Here is a 19,593-nt window from a genome sequence, read left to right on the forward strand (position 1 = left end):
TCTGCTACCTAGAGTTACCTTAATTCTTTTACTATGTTAATTAATTAGTGTGATCACTGCAAAGGCCGAAAAAGAAGTTAGTCAGAAATATCATGATATAATTTGCATTCCATTTTCTGTGTGACCATAAATTGTTAGATATTGCAGTATATGTAACATAAACCACATCAGTTGTTTCCTGCCTCACTGTTGACAAGAGCCCGATTCATAACTCTTCTTTTTATCCTTTCAGTGAATAAGTAATTATTCAATATAGAAGGCAGGATATTTGGAACTGGCTATTTAATGTGGCAGCACTCTGTAATGAAATCTGCTGTTACTGGCAACCTGAGAGGGGAATGTAACAATTCCAGCATGGCTGTAACTTTATCTGACTTTGACTGACTGTTTATTTGGCACATCAGTGAACCTTTTATCCCAGTGAGTGACAGCTCCAGAAGGGTCACATTTACATCCATTCTATCATGTATTGTAATATTTAATGGCGGACAAGGTTGAGTGAGACTGGGAGTAATTTGAACTTGCTTTTCCACTGAGTTGAGGCTAAAAGACAGCTTGATCCCCAGTATTGTGGTGTAACATGCTATGACTTAGCATTTGTTTATGAAGGCTAATCTTACTGATTCTAATTTTAAAAAAAACTTCAGTTAAATGATGTATTTGTTCTACTAAACTAAAACTTTCCAGTACAAATTCTCTTAAGCCACTGTGCTATTTAGCTTCCCCCCCCCATCAGTGACTACTTCTATAAACTAACCATTTCACAGTATTTCTCTTAAATGAGGCTGCGTTCTGTCTGATTTATGTCGTAATTGAGGTTGAGAAGGGAGTAGTTATTAAGAATCCATGGGTTCTAATATTTAGCATTAAACCTTTTTTTATTTTTGAGAGTTTGGAAACAGGAGAGAAAAATCAGGTAACTATTAGACTATATTTCTGATGTTCCTTATGATGTGTTTAAGGAGACATTTATGAAACTATTTTAATTATGAAACTGAATTACAAGTAAAATTGTTCAGAAAAAGCTATGCTGAGTGATAATTTTGCTGATGGATTTGCATTCCATGACAGGTAATTGAATTTCAGATATACTTGTTCCATACAAGCAACCTGCCTTCATTATTAAATATTAATAATTTGTATTCATTTTTATACCTTTGCTAGAGAATAGTTTTTCTCTTCTAGTTTTTAGTGATACTTTAAATTCAACTTGATATTTCTATTCTTTTGTAAGCTATATTTAAACTGCTGTTTAAAATATTGATATATTATAGGATATTTGAATGGGCCTTGCTGTGAACAAAAATAGCACTGTCAACTCTAAACTGTAGTATCACAAGTTCACTTGAAGCCCAAGCAAAAATGAAAATCATCCTCCATTTTGTCTTATTTCTATAATTTATGAAAGAGGAGAATTAAAATGAATGTACTTAAGACATTTGGAATTTGAGAGTTGGAGTAGTATGTTAGAAAGCAATGCAAATATGGAAATATTTAGAACTTAAGAGTGAAAGAGAACCAATTTGAAATGGAATTTATAGTTTTTTATTTAATGGCAAGTTTTAGATGATGTAATATCTTGAAATTTGTCTTTATTTGACAGTTGTGATTCATTAATTAAGGTTCTGATTCCATGAGAGGTTTGATCACATTTTTTATGGTAATCCAGACATTAGTTATCTTTTCTTTCTTTTGTTACAGCCCCCTGGTCACTGTTCTAGGTGTTGTTGTTCTACTAAACAAGGAAACAGCCAAGATTCTTCAAATACCATTAAGAAGGATCAAGGGGGGAAATCCAGGATACCTAAAATATATTTTGGGACACGCACCCACAAGCAGATTGCTCAGATCACTAGAGAACTCCGGAGGACAGCGTACTCAGGGGTCCCAATGACTATTCTTTCCAGCAGGGATCATACTTGCGTCCATCCTGATGTAGTTGGTAACTTCAACAGAAATGAAAAGTGCATGGAATTGCTAGATGGGAAAAATGTGAGTAAAGTTATTTTGTTTTAGAGGAAATATAAGACTGAAAAGATTCAAATTACTTGACTTTTTATGTGTTCATTTTGTTTCATATGTACATTTCCTGTGTCAAACAAATAACTTATGAAAATCAAATTAATTGCTAGTATTGATATTTTTTGTAAAATAATTTGACCATAAGAAAATCTTAATTCAAGTTTAGAATTATGGGTTTTGGTCCTAAAGCTTGGGGATATTTAATTCCTTGAAATTAATTTCTATTTTAGGCAGAAGTCTTCTTACTTTCTTCTTTTAAATCCTTGTACCAAAAAATAGTCAAACATCGATGATGTCATATGAGGAGATAAAAGTATTTAAATGAATTAGTCTAATTAGATCTAATTAATATATTTTACATACTTTAAAACTTCATAAGAAGATAGTTTATTTAGGCTCTCTGTGAGCAAATTTTAAAATGTCTTTTAATTGAATGAGAAATATAGTAAGTTTCTTGTCTTGTAATTCTGATTTTTATGGACTTGTCTTTCAAAAGAATTTTTAACTTTAAAGATATGTCGTTGATGGTTTTGAAGTTTTCCAGGGAAATCTAGAATAATATGAATTTGGGCCAGGTGGAAATAGAGAAATCTTTCTTACTAAAGACATATGATTTTTTAATAAGTTTTTGACAGTATTAGTGTTGTAGTCCATATACCAATTTCATAATTGGTTTACTCTAAAATTGAAGTTACAAGTCTGGGATTATATCCAGAAATTATTGGTGAACGATAAATTGATAGTGTGTGAAATGACCAATGATATTTTAATATATTTTCAAAGTTGTTCTGTCTTTCACTAGTATTTTGTCAAACATAGTTGCTTATGCACAAAAGGCTATGAGCTATAGCCCCTAGAGTTTCATTTAATTGATATATTCATCTCCTACCATATAATGTGAATGAATTATTTTGTATTATGCTTTTCTTTCTCAATCTTTCTTTTATTAGGTGGAAATTTATTCAGTCTTTATTTGAGGATATTCAAAAGATGCTTCAATATTCAAACATGAGAATGTGAAATATAAGTATTAAGGGGCTTCAATGGGAAAACTTAAGTGACTTGTTCAGAGCCAGGAAGAGAATATAGAATTGCTGAATCAAAACCATTGTTGAAATTCTATGATCATATTTATTTCCTTATAAGTTCTTTTTAACTAATTGAGGAATTGTGAAATTTCTTCACTTTGTATATTTTAAAAGTTCTCTTCAAGGAGAGATGAAAATATTTTAAAAAATCAAATGCTAAAAAAATAAAATAGAGAACAGGCTCTTCATGGTGAAACCTCATAAATTTTATAATTAAGTAGACTTCTTTCCATAAGTGGCTAATTGATCTACTAAATTCCTCAAATGCTTGAAATTTGTTTTGTGGCTGTATAGTCTATGCAGGAAGACTTGCTGGCCTTGTCCTTATCTTTTTACTACTTGTGATGGGGAAAATTATTATGTAATTTATCATGTATCGTTATCCTGTTGGTAAAAGCAATTTTAAAGTTTAAGATTGCATATTGGAAGCAAATATTCTTATTTTATGTAATCCTCTAGAATCCTGCAGTGCTGGTCATGTTTTTTGATTGATCTTTACTCTCATAAGTTTGAATCATGTAAAAATAAAAAAGTAATCTAATAGACTTGAATATTCAGAATTTTTCATTGGCCTTTAGTTTCTGTTTTAAATGAAACAAATCTTTTATTTTTGAATGTTAGTGATATAAATAATTGAAGCTATCTGCTTGTGGTTGTTTGTCTTGACCTAATTCTGCCTCAGAATGCTTAGCTCATAAGCATACATGAACATTCTTTTTGTTGTTCCCAAGCCCCCAGGGTAATTTGGTATTGTAATGAGGGCCAATTACAAAGTCACTATAAGTGTCTATGTTTACTATGGCTGAATTACCAACGTGAAATGATAAATAGATAACTGACAGTTTGAGTGAAAAAGAGTTTAAAGTGTGATAGCGCTTCAATTGACATACTCCCTTCAGGGTTGTGTTACACTGCTAAAATGGATGAGCTTTTCTGGTTTTGCTATCAGCCTGCATAGGAGTGCCATTCTAAGTGCCCTTAAAGTGTAAACTTTCTGATTTTTTGGCTTGATCCGAAGGCACATGTGTTTTTGTTCGCTGTTTCTTTTGCAAAAGTGCTCCTATACTGGAAAAGCAATACACTTATCTGTTAAAGTTAATTTTTGTTTCAATTAAGAAAAAATAATCTTAACTAGCCCTAGAAATAATTCCAAAAAACTACTTTAGGTATGAAAGAATATCTATTTTTTGTTAAGATTAGATTTAACAGTTCGTAATCATGGACTCTGAAGGCATCTTAGTGATCATTTTGTACAAATAGAAGCTTTCAGAATAGTATGAAGGATAGTTGTAATGAAGAAATGGTGAATGCCATATTATTAAACTCAATCTGTAAGAAGTTCAGTATGAAAGATACTTGGCACATCTCCACCTGTCTCTGGATTCCAGAATCATAGTTTTTGAGCTGGAAGGAACCTTAGAAATAGTGTAGTCAGTAGGTCAGGGAAATCGTAAAAGGCTTCTGGTTCAACTACTCTTTTGATGCCTAGTCACATGAGAAAAATGGACCTTGAACTTTGCCCAGTGTCAGACAACTAACTAGCAAGACAAGAGGCAAGTTTTCTAATTCCTAGCCATTGCTATTTTGATTACACTAGAAAACAAAAACAAAAGATGGCATTATGGTATAGGAAAGTTGACACAGCAGGAAGGGTAAAACAAGAGTAGTAGAGATTAGACAAAGTAAGTAAAAATAAAAAATGAACTAAATAAAGAAGGTTAGGTGAGCCTTTTTCTCCTAATTTTTATTTTTAATGCCTTGGAGAACCAACAAGTGGCTTCCCTTACCGTGGCTGAATAAAACACTTTAGGAGTACTACTAGTCCTCACCTGATCATGTCTTGTCCTTGGATCTACTGACGTTGTTTTATAGGTTATGAACCTTTTATGCTTTACTTCATGTCCAGCAACTTCTAGGTACTTCTCTGTATGTAATGGTGTATGTATGTTTTGAAAATATAGATTTGCCTTTTGGATAGTTCATAGAAAAAGCCTATATATTAGCTTATATAAAAGCCTATATATAATATATATAATTGTTTTTGACTTTTAAGGACAGCCAACTGGGAAAGATAAATATTGGATTTCAAAATCACATTTAATTTTTTTATTGATACATTAATGAAAATAAAAATGGCCCATTATTCTACCAGTCACTCCCAAATGACAAGGGAAAAAGAAAAGTAATAACATATATATGGATAGAAGATTCAAAATTACAGACAGGCATGAAATGAAAAGAGATCTCTTTTCATTCCCTTAACTCTTGAAAGAAACTATAAGGTTTATGTGTATTCTTCCAAAACATTTAAAATATATATTTGCTATAATATATATGTATATATTCTTTTAAAAACTTAAACACATCAGCAAACAGACAAATCTAACTCATTTTTTAAGGGCTATATGTTTGGTATGAATTTACTATAATTTATTTAACATATTTCTTGTTGTTAGACATTTGGTTTATATGCAGTTTTTTTGGCTGTTAAGCAGTGCAACATATATATTCACATTAATGGTGAAATGTAGAATTTTAGTAGTTATTGACAAATTACCTGTGTACTTCTCATAGAAGTAAAAGTTTATACTTCTACCAATAGTGTATATTTATACTTCTACTAATTTTATACATCTTTTAATAGGATATGACACACCCTTGCTAAGACTGGGTTTTATCAAACATCTTATTGTTTGATTAGTATATATTAATAAAATTTACTTCCAATAATAGAATGGCAAAGGACATTAGTAGATAGTACATGAAAGAAGAAATGCAAATTACTGCTGAAACTTTTTAGAATGTTCATACAATATAACGTTAAACTTGCTAGAAAGAATAAAAAATACAAGTCAAAACAGGAAGATTCTATTTTTTTGTCTTTAAAAAAGGCAAAGATGAGAGAAGATAATATTAGTATTGATAAAGGTGTGGAAAAAATGCAATTTAAAATGGTATACACTTTCGGAGGATAATTTAGTGGTATGGGTTTCAAGAAACTTAAAAATATTTTATACTCTCTGATCCCATAATGCCATTTCTAAAAATGTATACTAAGAAAATATTTATAAATAGGCATAAAAATGCTCATTGCAGCATTATTTATAAAGCAAAAATTAGTAACTGTCTAAATACCCAATAATGAAACTGATTCATCAACAATGGCACATTAATTCAGTGTACATATGTGGGCAACAATGAAAAAATGCTTAGTGATATGAGAAAATATTTATGATAGGATTTTTAATAAAATAGGCTGAGACCAAAAAAGTCTTCCCAGTTTTGTAAAAAAATGTTTGTTTATTGTGGCTTGATTGATAATAATCCTCAATGCCTGGGGAAAATTTGCTTTGTTCTCATTATTTTAATATTGGTCACATTGTTAAGATATATCCATTTATACGTATGTATAGGAGAAATATGAAATGAAATGCATCAAAATGTTAATACTACATTCTTTGTGTGATGGAATTATAGATAATTTAGGGGTTTTTTGGTATTCTTTTGCATTTTCCAAATATTTCGTAGTGAACACTCTTACTTTATTTTTCCCTAGGACATTCCTCCTTCCTCCGCTCCCACTCCTCCCTCCTTCCCTCCCTCCCTCCCTCCTTTCTTTTTACTTATGTATATTTGATTAAGTAATACTGTCTCATGGCTCAAATTGAAAAGGTACAAAACCGTCTGTAGAGAAAAATCTCTCCCACTCCTCTCCCCACGTTATTTAGCTCTCATCTTTGAAAGAAATCAGTGATACCATTCTTCTTGTGTATCCTTCCAGAAATATTTTTGCCTAATATCACTTTAATCAGAACAAAGCCACAACAAACATAATTTTAAAAATATTTTTCTCAAGTTAATTTGGGGTATCTAGAACTATACTGATCTGGAACTCTATCAAAGTCAACTAATATAGTGTCTTTAAAATGGTTGTGATTGTAGATATGATTTAATCTGTCTCCTATAAAATCTTTGCCTTGTGGTTTTAAATAGTGTTTCTAAAATTCTGAGATAAACTTGTTTTTATTCCTTCTGTTGCAGTATTGGTTCACATTTCAGTTATGCATATTTGTTTTTAGGGCAAATCCTGCTATTTTTATCATGGTATTCATAAAATTAGTGATCAGCACAAATTACAGACTGAAGGAATCTCCAAGGCCTGGGATATAGAAGAACTCGTCACCTTGGGGAAAAAACTAAAGGCATGTCCATATTATACAGCACGAGAACTAATAGAGGATGCTGATATTGTATTTTGTCCCTACAACTATCTTCTAGATGCACAAATAAGAGAAAGTGTGAGTAGATATGTAAAAATTAGAACTTTTTTCCTACTTATTGGGGTATAAGTGATGAATGTAAAAGCTTTTAGATGTTTTAACGCCTTTTACTTTATTTTTAGCTTTATATTTAATTTATGTAAATATGTAAACATATTAGAGTACTGAAAACATATTCTAAGTTGTATTAAAACTGAATTTTAGACCTTGTCATTTTAATTTCCAAAGTAGTAAGTAATTTTAAGGACTTAGTACTGAAGTGGGATTATAGCAGGTTTTTTCAATCTTGACAGTAATGACATTTTGGGCTGGATAGTTCTTTGTTGTGGTGGGCTGTCTTGTACATTGTAGGATGTTTAGCAGCATCTCTGGTTTTATCCACTAGATACCAGTAGCATCCTCACAGTTGTCACAATCAAAAATCTCTCCAGGGGCCGGCCTGGTGGTGCAGCACTTAAGTTCACACAGTCTGCTTCATGGCCCGGGTTCGCCAGTTCAGATCCTGGATGCAGACCTAGCACTGCTTGTCAAGCCATGCTGTGGCAGGTGTCCCACATATAAAGTTGAGGAAGATGGACACTGATGTTAGCTCAGGGCCAGTCTTCCTCAGCAAAAAAAAAAAAAAAAAAAGAGGATTGGCAGCAGATGTTAGCTCAGGGCTAATCTTCCTCAAAAAAGAAAAAAGAAAAGAAAACAAAAATGTCTCCAGACATTGCCAAATCTGGGGGACAAAATTGCCCCCAGGTGTGACCCATTTATCGTAATTACTCTTTCCATTTATGAATACTTAGAATTATTTTAAAACATATCTGAAGAATCTATATTTTGAAGAACTTATGTTGGGACAATATGCATATTATGCAAATTGTGCTTTGTGAGCTTTTGAGAAGTGAACTTTGGATAAAGGATTTGTGTTTATTTGCCTGGTTCTTCATAGAGAGATTCTGTTGTTACAGCATAAGACAAAAAGCAAATAACTTGGTATATTCAGTAGTTATTCCTCTCTTTAGATCTGACTGCACAACTCTCATTAGCTTTCTGTTTCTTTAAGTTTGAAATTAATAGGCATTATGTTTACTACCCCTGCTATACTGCCTCTTATTTGGTTGCCTCTTAGCTAGATCTCTTTCCTCTGAACCACTGTACATATCAATGCTAGGTCAGTCTTCCTAATATCACTTTTATTATATCTTTCCTCTGCTTGAAAATCACTTATTGCTCTCTTAGCTCACGAGAAAAAGTCCATATTTCTTAAACTTACTCTTAAGATGCTCACTAGTCTGACCTGATTCTGCCTTTTCAGCCTTCTCTGCCACAAACTCCCAACTTGAACCTTCAAAAATTACCTCGTAAAACTTGGAGGATACCTTGTTCTTTCCTATATCTCTACTTTTGGTGAAACCTATATTGAAATGCCCTACTTCTCTTCGTCTATCCAAATCCTGCTCATCTTTTAAATCCCACTATATTTCCTACTCTTCCTTCGTTCTTTCTCAGTCATCTTCAGCCCTCTATATATTATTTCCTCAGACTAACTCATTGGCTGTTGCTTTGTCACGTTTCTTTGCATTAGTCAGGACTTTCAGTTTTAAGTGGCACAAACCCAGCTTCAATAGAGCTTAAGAAAAATACTTGACTGACTCTTCCTTGTGATAGCTTTATTCTCAGGCAGGTTCTTTCCAGTGGGAACAAAGATAACGATAAGCAGCTAGCTAACCTGGAAAAAAGAACATGATCTCATATGTCACCCCAAGTTACTCTGATTGGCCTAGCTTGGATCTCATATCTGTTCTTGAACCAGTCACTGTGACCACAGAGGGATGGAATACTTTATTTAATTGGCAAGCCTGAGTTCTGAGTCTACCCATTTTGTGAGAGTAGTGATGTCTCTTGATTAACAGGTTAACAGTCCTTCCAACATGGGAGTTGGGGAAGAACAATTCTCAAAATGAAGGGTTACAGGAAAGACTAAAACAAATACATATTATATTTGTATTTTGAGAGTCTTTTGAGTCTTGTATTATTTTAGTTTTAGAAGTTTTTTTACCTTGCTTTTTAAATTATGTTGGAGATTCCTTCAGAGTGGGGGATTTGTATACCCCTTTGTGTAACCAGCTGTACCTTGTTCCAGGGTCACTTAACACATATTATTTTGGTTGATAGGTTTGCAAAGTATTTTGAGAGTGAAAAGTGGCAAATTCTGTAATGTTAAGCTGATATTTGGTTGACCTTAGTGCTTTAAAAGTTTTAAGACCTAGAACCAGTTGCTTATATGATTACACTTGCAATATTGGCCTATAGTGTAAATTTTTAAATGAAATATCTTGCCTACTGCTGTTGAATCCATTTTGCTGAATGTTTTATAGGAAAATTCTTTTATCTTATAGATGGATATCAATCTGAAAGAACAGATTGTCATTTTAGATGAAGCTCATAACATTGAGGACTGTGCTCGGGAATCGGCAAGTTACAGTATAACAGAAGTTCAGCTTCGATTTGCTCGAGACGAACTAGATAGTATGGTCAACAATAACATAAGAAAGAAAGACCATGAACCCCTACGAGCTGTGTGCTATAGCCTTATTAAGTAAGAGCATTTGTCTGTCAGTGTCATTTGTGCTGCCTTTGGATTAAAAAAACATGTTTTATTATGCCAGAGTGTTTTATAGTTAGTAAACTTTGACCAGACTACTTGGGAAATGGATTATTCCTTGTGAGTTAAACTTTTAAAAATAGGCTAGTCCAAACTTTTGTCTTGTTCAAAAGAATATAATGAACATAATTGATTTTTCAAATTGATAATTCTGAATCTTATTCTTAATATAGCAGCCTCATCAATGTATATAGGACACTGGGCTAAACATAAATTAAGCATGGCTTTATGTAACATATTTTAAAATTCTGGATCATGGCTTTAATTTATCACTTTATCCTCTAGTTTGAGTAGGATTCTGGTTTGATGAGTTTCAACCCAAGATTTCAATACTCTGAATAATAGATTTAGCAATAATTTTATTAGAATTTACATTAGATAATTTCCCTTTCATCAGACATTAGGTGTTGATCTAGAATCTCTTAGAAAAACCTCACCTGACCCTACATCCCATTCATTTACTGCAGCATTTTTATGTTCCCTTCACAGTATACTTTAAAAAAAATGGAATGTTATACAGTCACATATTTGAACATAAAAGGTATACAAATTTATATTATAAAAACCTCCTTCCCACTCCATCCCCTATCTGCTTAGTTACTGTCTTCCTAAGCAAGTTTATCATTCAGTGCATATTTACCCATATGTGAGCCAATATAGATGCTTTCTCTTATCTCTCCTTTTTATCCAAATGGTGGCGTACTATACATACTTTTTTGTCTTCTCCATTTTAAACATAAAAATATGTATTATTTTTTTAAACCACTTTATTGAAGTATGATTGATGTACACAAAGATGTAAATATTTAATGTATACAATTTGATGAGTTTGCAGATAAGTATACATCCATGAAACCATCACCAGAATCTGTGCCATAAACATATTCATCACCTCTGGAAGTTTCCTTCTGCCCTCTTTATTTATTATTATTTTTTGTGGTAAGAACACTTAATATAAGATCTACCCTCTTAGCAAATTTTTAAATATACAATACAGTATTGTTAACTATAGGCACTGTACTTTATACATATGTTTTCCTGTATCTTGCTTTTCTTCACTTAACAGTATATTTTGGAGATCTTTCCATATCAAGACCTAAAAAACTTTATCAGTTTAAAAAAATAGTTGTCTAGAATTCCATTGCATGGATGTACAATAATTTATTTAAGCAGCCTCTGATTAATAGATATTGAAGTTATTTACAATCTTTTGCTATTACATTGCTGTAATGAATAACTTTGAACATATACCATTTTATGTGTATGGGAGTGTATCTGTAGGAAAATTTCCAGAAATGGGATTGTTGGGTCAAACCATAGATCTACGTGTAATTTTGATAGATATTTCTAAAATTTACACAATGGATAGGTGGGTGGAGGACTACTTATACTCTTACCAGCAGTGTATGAGAGTATCAGGGTTGTTTTTTCTAGCCTGATGGGTGAAATGTAGTGTCCAAGTATAATTTTCATTTCATTTCTCTTAATATGAGTGAGATTAAACATCTTTAAGGGCCATGTATATTTCCTTTTCTGTCAACTGTCTGTTGACCTCTCTGTCCTTCTTTTGCTCTTTGTTGTTATGGTTCTTTTTCTTATTGATTTGTACAAGCTCTTCGTAAATTAACCCTTTACCTGTGTAGAGTTACAAATACTTTTTTCCACCATTTTGCCTTATGCTTGTCTTTCCTTATGATATTTTTGCCATGTAGAATTTTGTCGTTTTTATTTCACAGCATAATTTGTCGAAAGTGTTGTCTATAGTTGCTAATTCTATTTTCGCACTTCCCATTCTTTCCTCATCGATTCCAGTAGTATTGCTGTCTGCATAAATTTGCTGAAATTGTTCTTATCAAGGTCACCAAGACTATTGGTGACCTTGGTAAGAACAAGGTCAAAATCCACAGGTTAATGTTCTGTTTTCTTCCTCAGCTTCTCAGCAGTGTTGGGTATTGTTGACTACCACCACTATGAAAAGTGTTTTTGTCTTAACTTCTGTGAAATAATAGAAAATATATATATTGGTCTCTGTCCCCAGTTCCTGGCACAGAGCTCCTAAAACGCTTGTAATTTCCTAAGTGATAAGAGCACTAGGAGCATCTTTTGTTCTAAGCAAGCAATACCAACCAGTTCCTCAAATCAAAAATCTTAAACGTTGTTCTTTATCATTGCCTCACCTCATTCACTTCGTCAGTAAGTTTTGTAAGTGCTACCTGCACAATATGTCCCAAATCCATTGACCTCATATCTATCATCCCAGAGTCATCTCTCAACTAGAATACTGTAGCAGCCTTCCAATAGGTCTCTGCTTTCATTCTTGCCTTTCTCCTATAATCCATTCTGGTTTGGAAGCTGGCATCATCTTTTAAACGCTTAAAATAGATTGTCTCTCTCTTATTTAAAATCCTCCATTTAGAACCTTTCCATTGCACTCTGAATAGAATCCAAGTTTCTTATCCTGGCTCAACATCATCTGATTCCTTGCTTATCATTAACATTGTTCTTACCATTATTCCTTTTTGCCCATTGTGTTACACTACACTGGTTTTTTTTCAGGTCCTTAAATAAGGAAAATTTGCTAACCACCTCAGCATCTTTGTACTAGCTATTCCTTCTGCTTAGAATACTCTTTTTTTCTGATCTTCCCATGATTGGTACTTTTTGCTTTCAGTTGTTAGCATAAATGTCACCTCAGGGAGAGCTTCCTTGACATTCAGATTGAAGTAGCAATTAGATTATATTAACCTAACATTTTCATTCTATCACTTGTCACCACCTGATATTTTCTTGTTCATGTATTTGTTTCTAAGTTTGTTTCTTTCTCCATTTAGTAGAATATAATTTCCGTAAGAATTAGGACTTTGCCTATTTTATTTACTGCTGTATTTCTGCTACCCTGGCATAATACAGTGTCCAACGTCTGGCATAATATAGGCATTTAAGCACTTATTGAATGTACAAATGTGTATATATATTAATGAATATATTTATGTATTTTTTGGTAATTCTCATTGTGAGTTAATGTGTAACATTGATTTCTTTATTAGGTTGTTTTGTATCTCCTTTTATGTACATTTGGAATAAGCTCCTAAGCTCTCAGTTGGAGAGACAATCAAGTAAAATAGTGCGAATCCACAAAACACAATTGAGAAATCACATGTATTTCTCTTTTATGAATAAAAGCTTACTTTTTAACTATATAAATGTTTATTTTGCAGTTTGAGACATGCATGCTTTTTAAAAGATTTCTTAATTGATCCACTTTTGTGCCCTAAGAGCTTCAAGGAATACAGATCAATGTATCATAGTTCTCTTTTATTCAAATGGTACACATAAGGTTGTTACTGGTTGATGGAATTGTTTTATTTTATTCCAGTTGGTTAGAAGCAAACTCTGAACATCTTGTGGAGAGGGATTATGAATCATCCTGTAAAATATGGAGTGGAAGTGAAATGCTCTTAAATTTACACAAAATGGGCATCACCACTGCTACTTTTCCCATTTTGCAGGTAAGATTTTTTTTCCACCTATGAAATTCATTTAGTGAATTAGAAATTATTTAATGGTAAAGAAATTAATCCAGAGTAAAAAAATAAAGTTAGGAATTTAATTGTTTAAAAATTTTATTATCTACGTTTGATGATTTTTAAGTGATGGCATACATTATGGATGAAAAAGTAGCACTAATTAGTTGAAGGAAATAAGGCTTTAAGGAATTAATTGCTTCAAAGCTAAAAGAAATCAATATTTTTAGGTTGTAAATTTATTTCGTCAATTATAAAAGTTAAAAATTTGGAAAATAAAAAGATAAATTCATCTTTTGTTCTCCTTGACTTAGAGGTTATAAACCTGGGTGGATAGAGATCATAAATGGTCTTTGGGATACTATGAACTTTACGAAATTGTATGTAAAATTTTATGAATATGTACTTTTGTACACTTTTCAGGATAACGGCTTCATGCTTTATATTATATTTTCAAAGAGTTCTTTCTTTTTGCAGATGAGAATTTTGTTGTTGTTCTTATTTATTTATTTATTTATTTAAATTAATAGACTACTTTTTAGAGTGGTTGTTTTAGGTTTATAGAAAAATTGAGCAGAAAGGACAGAGTTCTCATGTACACCCACCCCCCGTCTAACATATGATGTGGAGCCTCTTTTCACATGCCTATTTGACATCTACATATCTTATTTGGTGAGGTGTCTTTTTAGATCTTTTGCTTACTTTTCTGTTGGGTTGTTTGTTTTCTTATTGTTGAGTTTTAAGAGTTCTTTGTATATTTTGTATACAAGTCCTTCATCACATAGGTGTTTGCAAACATATTCACCCAGCCTGTGGCTTGTCTTTTCTTTCTATTAACAATGCCTTTAACAGCATACGTTTTTAGTTTTAATAAAGTTCAGCTTATCAATTTTTTTCTTTGATGGATCATGCTTTTGGTGTTGCATCTAAAAACTCATCACCAAACCCGAAGTCACCTAGATTTTCTCCTGTCTTCTAGAAGTTTTATAGTTTTGTGTTTTATATTTAGATCTGTAATCCATTTTGAGTTAATTTTTGTGACGGGTATAAGGTCTGTGTCTGGACTGATTTCTTTGCATGTGGATGTCCAATTATTCTATCACAATTTTTTGAAAAGACCATCATTTCTCCGTTGGATTGTCTTTGCTGCTTTGTCAAAGATCAGTTGACTGTATTTGTGTGGGTCTATTTCTGGGCTCTCTGTTCTTTTCCATTGATCAATTTGTCTGTTCCTTCACTAATACCACTGTCTTGATTGCTGTCGCTTTATACTAAGTCTTGAAGCTGGGTTGTATCAGTCCTCTGATTTTGTTCTTCAATATTGTGTTGGCTATTCTGGGTCTTTTGTCTTTCTATATAACTTTAGAATCAGTTTGTTAGTATCCACAAAATAACCTGCTGGGATTTTGATTGGGATTGCATTGAATCTATAGATCAAGCTGGGAAGAGCTGGTATCTGAACAATATTGAGTCTTCCTATCTATGAACATGGAGTATCTCTCCATTTATGTAGATCTTCTTTGATTTCTTTTATCATAGTTTTGTAGTTTTCCTCATATAGATATAAAGAGGTTGTTGAACCAAAAAAGATAACTATTGCTAACATCACCACTAGCATTCTGGGCATATGAGTACTCAAAATATATTTTAATCAGACTATATTTATAATTTTTGCCCTACATTTAAAAAAAGCAATGTGATATCATAAGTATTTTTCCACTTTGTGACATCTTTTCATGCATAAACCTTTTGCATTTTAAAAATTATTCATATGGGGCTGGCCCTGTGGCCGAGTGGTTAAGTTTGCGTGCTCCACTGCAGGCGGTTCAGTGTTTTGTTGGTTCAAATCCTGGGCATGGACATGGCACTGCTCATCAAACCACGCTGAGGCAGCGTCCCACATGCTACAACTGGAAGGACCCACAACGAAGAATATACAACTATGTACCGGGGGGCTTTGGGGAGAAAAAGAAAAAAAAAAATTATTCATATCAACAGGAAAATGGATAAATAAATCGTGGGAAATTCATATAGTGGAATACTGCACAGCAGTTTAAAAAATGAACCACTGCCACCACAACCATATGAATGAATCTTACAGACATAATGTTGAGTAAAAGAAACTAGACACAAAAGAGTACGAACTGTATAATTTCATTTTCATGAAATTTAAGAAAGATGAAAATAATTATACTAATAGATGTCAGAATGCTGGTTACTACTGTGCAGGGGTATGGAGCAATTTGGGCTGAGAAGGGGCAAATGGGAACCAACTGGGATTTGAGGAATGTTTTGTATCCTGATTGAGTGTTAGTTACATAGGTGTATGTGTGTGTTTAGTGAGCTGTGCACTTAAGATTGGTGTACTCTATATATTATACTCTAATAAAAAATTACAAATAAAATGTATGTCACAGGAAAAAACTTGGAAAATATAGAAAGACACAAAGAAAAAAGAGTAATAAACTTAAGGATAATCCTTATTAACTTTTGGCTTTATATCTTTTTATACCTTCTATGCATATATTCAATTGACAAATATATTTCTGATATGATACATGTTTTTTTGTAGTCTCTTTTCATTTAACAATATATTATGAGTACTCTTCTATTTTAATAAAGATTCTTTCACAAGATTTTTAGTTGTGGTGTAGCTTTCTTGTGAGTGCACATATTCTAAATTATTTGATTAATGTGGCATTTGAAATATAGCTTGTTGCTAGTTTTCCCAAAATAAGAAACAATTCTGATATGAACATTCTTGAAAATATCTTTGTGTATATCTCTCATTATTTCCTTTATGTATTCTAAATACTAATTCTTTGTTGCTTATTGCATTGCATGTATATTATTCTATGGTTTGTCTATTCATGGTGTATGTTTTCCAAATTTTTTTTATTTTAGTGTATTCAAATTCATCAGTGTTTTTTCCTTTATGAATTGTAGTATTGGAGTTAAGTTTAAGCAATCTTTCCTGTGCTATGTTTTCTTCTAAAAATGTTAAGTTTTTTTTAATAAAGATTTTTAATCAGCTTGTGATTCATTTTTGTTTATGTTATAAGGTAGGGAATCTATTTTATTTCCTGTGTGAACAGTGAATTTCTAAATAGTCCATCCATTTCCCTCTGATTTTCAATACCAGTCTACCACATATCTGATTTTTGATTGGAATTGCATTGCATTAATGGATTAATTTAGAAAGAATTGACATACTTACAATATGGAGTTTTTCCATTCATGAGCAAGATATAATTCTTCATTTGTTATCTCTTCCTCTATATCTTCCAATAAAATTTTATAATTTTATTTTTAAAAGTCTTAGGTGCTTTTGGTTAGATTTATTCCTGAGTAAGTTAAAGTTTCTGTTTCTTTTTCAAGTGGTATATTTAAAAGAATTGCATTTTAAAATTATTATTGGTGTATAAGAATGGTAGTTGATTTTTATTTATTTATCTTGTAATCAACCACTTTGCTGAACTCCCTTATAGGTTTGTCTATAGATTCTTAAATTTTCTATGTAGATAATCGTGCTGTCTATGAGTAAGGACTATTTTCTCTCTTTCCAATTCCTTCACAGTTTATTTGTTTCTTACTTTGTTAGCTTAAACTTCCACTGTTGTTCATCACAGGCAGTGAAAAAAAATCCTAGTCTTAAATTGTTTACTTTAGAAGAACTATACCACTAGTGTTATGCTATTTAGTAATATGTCTACTGTACTTAAAAAAAATTCATTATTTTTATTTTTTATTAGGAGCTTGATTGAGATATAATTCACATGCCGTAAAATTCGCTATTTGAAAGTATTCAGTGGTTTTTAGTATAGTCAGTTGTGCAACCATCACTAGTATCTAATTTTGAAACATTTTCATTACCTCAGAAAGAAACTTTGTACCTGTTTCCCCCATTTCCTTCTCCCTAAGCTCTTGGAAAGCACTGTTCTACTTTCTATTTCAGTGAATCTGCGTATTCTGGATGTTGTATATAAATGGAAACTCAGCATGTAATCTTTTATGACTGGCTTCTTTACTTTGCATAATGTTTTCAATGTCCATCTATGTTGTAGTATGTAGCACTTCATTCCTTTTTATTAACAAAACATATTCCATTGTATGAATATACTGCATTTTGTTTATCCATTATCAGTTGATGTATTTGGATTGTTTCTACTTTTTGGCTATTGCAAATAACGGTACAATGACTTTTCATGTACAAATTTTTGTGTGGACATATATTTTCAGTTCTCATGAGTATTTAGTTAGGAGTGGAATCGCTGGGCCATATGGTAACTCAGTGTTTAATTTTTTGAGGAACTGCCAAATTGTTTTCCAAAGGGGCTGCACCATTTTGCAATGCCATCAACAATTTATGAGAGTTCTAATTTCTTCCACATCCTCGCCAACACTTGTTAGTGTCTCTTTTTTATTACAGTCTTCCTAGGGGGAGTGAAGTGGTATCTCAAAGAGTTCTTTATATATTCTGGATATTAGCACTTTATTGGATATTTGATTTGCAAATTCTTTTTCTTATTCTATGGGTGCTTTAGGATTTTTGTTATTATTTTTACTAGGTTAAGGAAATTTCCTCTAATCCTAGTTATTTAAGAAATTCATCATTGTGATTATTAAATTTTTTAGAATTTAATTTTTACCAGAGTAACATATGTACATAATTTAAAGAGTCAATTAGTATTATCAAGAAAAGCATTCATCTGTCCCTCTCCTTCTCAATCCCAATTTTCATTTCCCAGTGGCACTTTTAACTTTTATAGTGGTTTCTTCTGTTATTTAACCCCAATTTGCTGAATAACATATGGGTTCAGCTACTTTTGAGTTTTCAATTTAGATGTTCTCTATTGACTTCCTATTAAATATGATGATGATTTAGCTCCTTTACACATACACTCTCTCTTTTTTCTTCTCTCCATCCCTCCCTCTCTTCCTACTTTTCCTCTCTACTTCTTTCCCTTTCTCCACTCTCCATTCTCTCCATACAATTATATTAATGTTCAGTGTGTATATCATCATGTGATAGTAATGTCATGAAACTTACTTGATTGATTTTTTTATCTAACTTTATGTTTCCTGTGAAGTAATAATTATCTGTGTGTCTGTGTTTCCCATTCTCTTGGTTTTCTATTCATCTATAAGCCCAGCTGTCAATGTTTGGGTAACCTAGCCAGAAGTGACCTTGGAGTAGTCTCATGATTCAGTATGCAGAAGTTCATTCAGTCCTTCCGTTTTTAGTACAGTGCCTCACCTTCAGTAGTTCAGTTCTGTAGTGTTATAGAATAAATTGCCAGTATTCTGCCAGTGTTGGAGAGAAATAGTAGCCTTCATAGAAGGTATTGCTGAGGTGGCTTGATTTTTTAAAAGAACAATTTAATACTTGTTTTTCATTAATAATTTGTACCACTGAATGATTTTTCATGTTCATAGCGTCTTTTTCATTCTTTGTTTCTTTTTGAAAAATATTTCTATTTGTATCCTTAATGTTTTTCAGTGGAGACTAATTTTACTCTTATGGACATATATTATTTCATAATATATCTGAATATTAAAATTTATCTGTCGTTTTTCTTAACTGTTTTCCGACTTTATTTTCATTGAGCACATCTTTTATTGTCAAACGTCAAAGTTGGCACCAATATCTTTTATTGCTTCAATATTCAGGTTTCTCTTTCATAATGTGGGAAAACATACTTTTCTTTTTTCTTATAATTTTATCTTAATGTCTACACTTCCATCCATATTAAAACTTAGGAGCCATGTAAAAACTAAGAAGGCAGTTAACATACATCTTGTATTGAGCATATATTGTTTCCTTGAGTCATTCTTTTAGTTTTGCTTGTCATATAGTCATACTCAGGGAATAATTCATTTAGGTGGCTTAGCACCCCTTTTAAGCTACCTGGAGAAACCATTTGTTACATTTTTATTTAGTTCCTTAATTTATTTCTTTTTTTTTTGAGGAAGATTAGCTCTGAGCTAACATCTGCCGCCAATCCTCCTCTTTTTGCTGAGGAAGA

At 32.1% G+C, this 19,593-nt stretch overlaps 1 protein-coding gene across 2 annotated transcripts in view; it reads left to right on the forward strand.

The window, feature by feature from the left end:
• The window catches only part of BRIP1 (BRCA1 interacting DNA helicase 1), a 186,419-nt gene that overhangs the window by 56,064 nt on the left and 110,762 nt on the right, over window positions 1–19,593 (forward strand). For both annotated transcript variants that reach the window (XM_008541212.2, XM_070562357.1), the window contains exons 7-10: window positions 1,702–1,992; window positions 7,190–7,408; window positions 9,778–9,977; window positions 13,420–13,552. In XM_008541212.2, coding sequence (XP_008539434.2) covers window positions 1,702–1,992; window positions 7,190–7,408; window positions 9,778–9,977; window positions 13,420–13,552 — 843 coding nt within the window. The remainder of the gene's footprint in view (window positions 1–1,701; window positions 1,993–7,189; window positions 7,409–9,777; window positions 9,978–13,419; window positions 13,553–19,593) is intronic.

The sequence above is a fragment of the Equus przewalskii genome, chromosome 10, assembly GCF_037783145.1.
Source record: "Equus przewalskii isolate Varuska chromosome 10, EquPr2, whole genome shotgun sequence".
NCBI classification, from domain to species: Eukaryota; Metazoa; Chordata; class Mammalia; order Perissodactyla; family Equidae; genus Equus; species Equus przewalskii.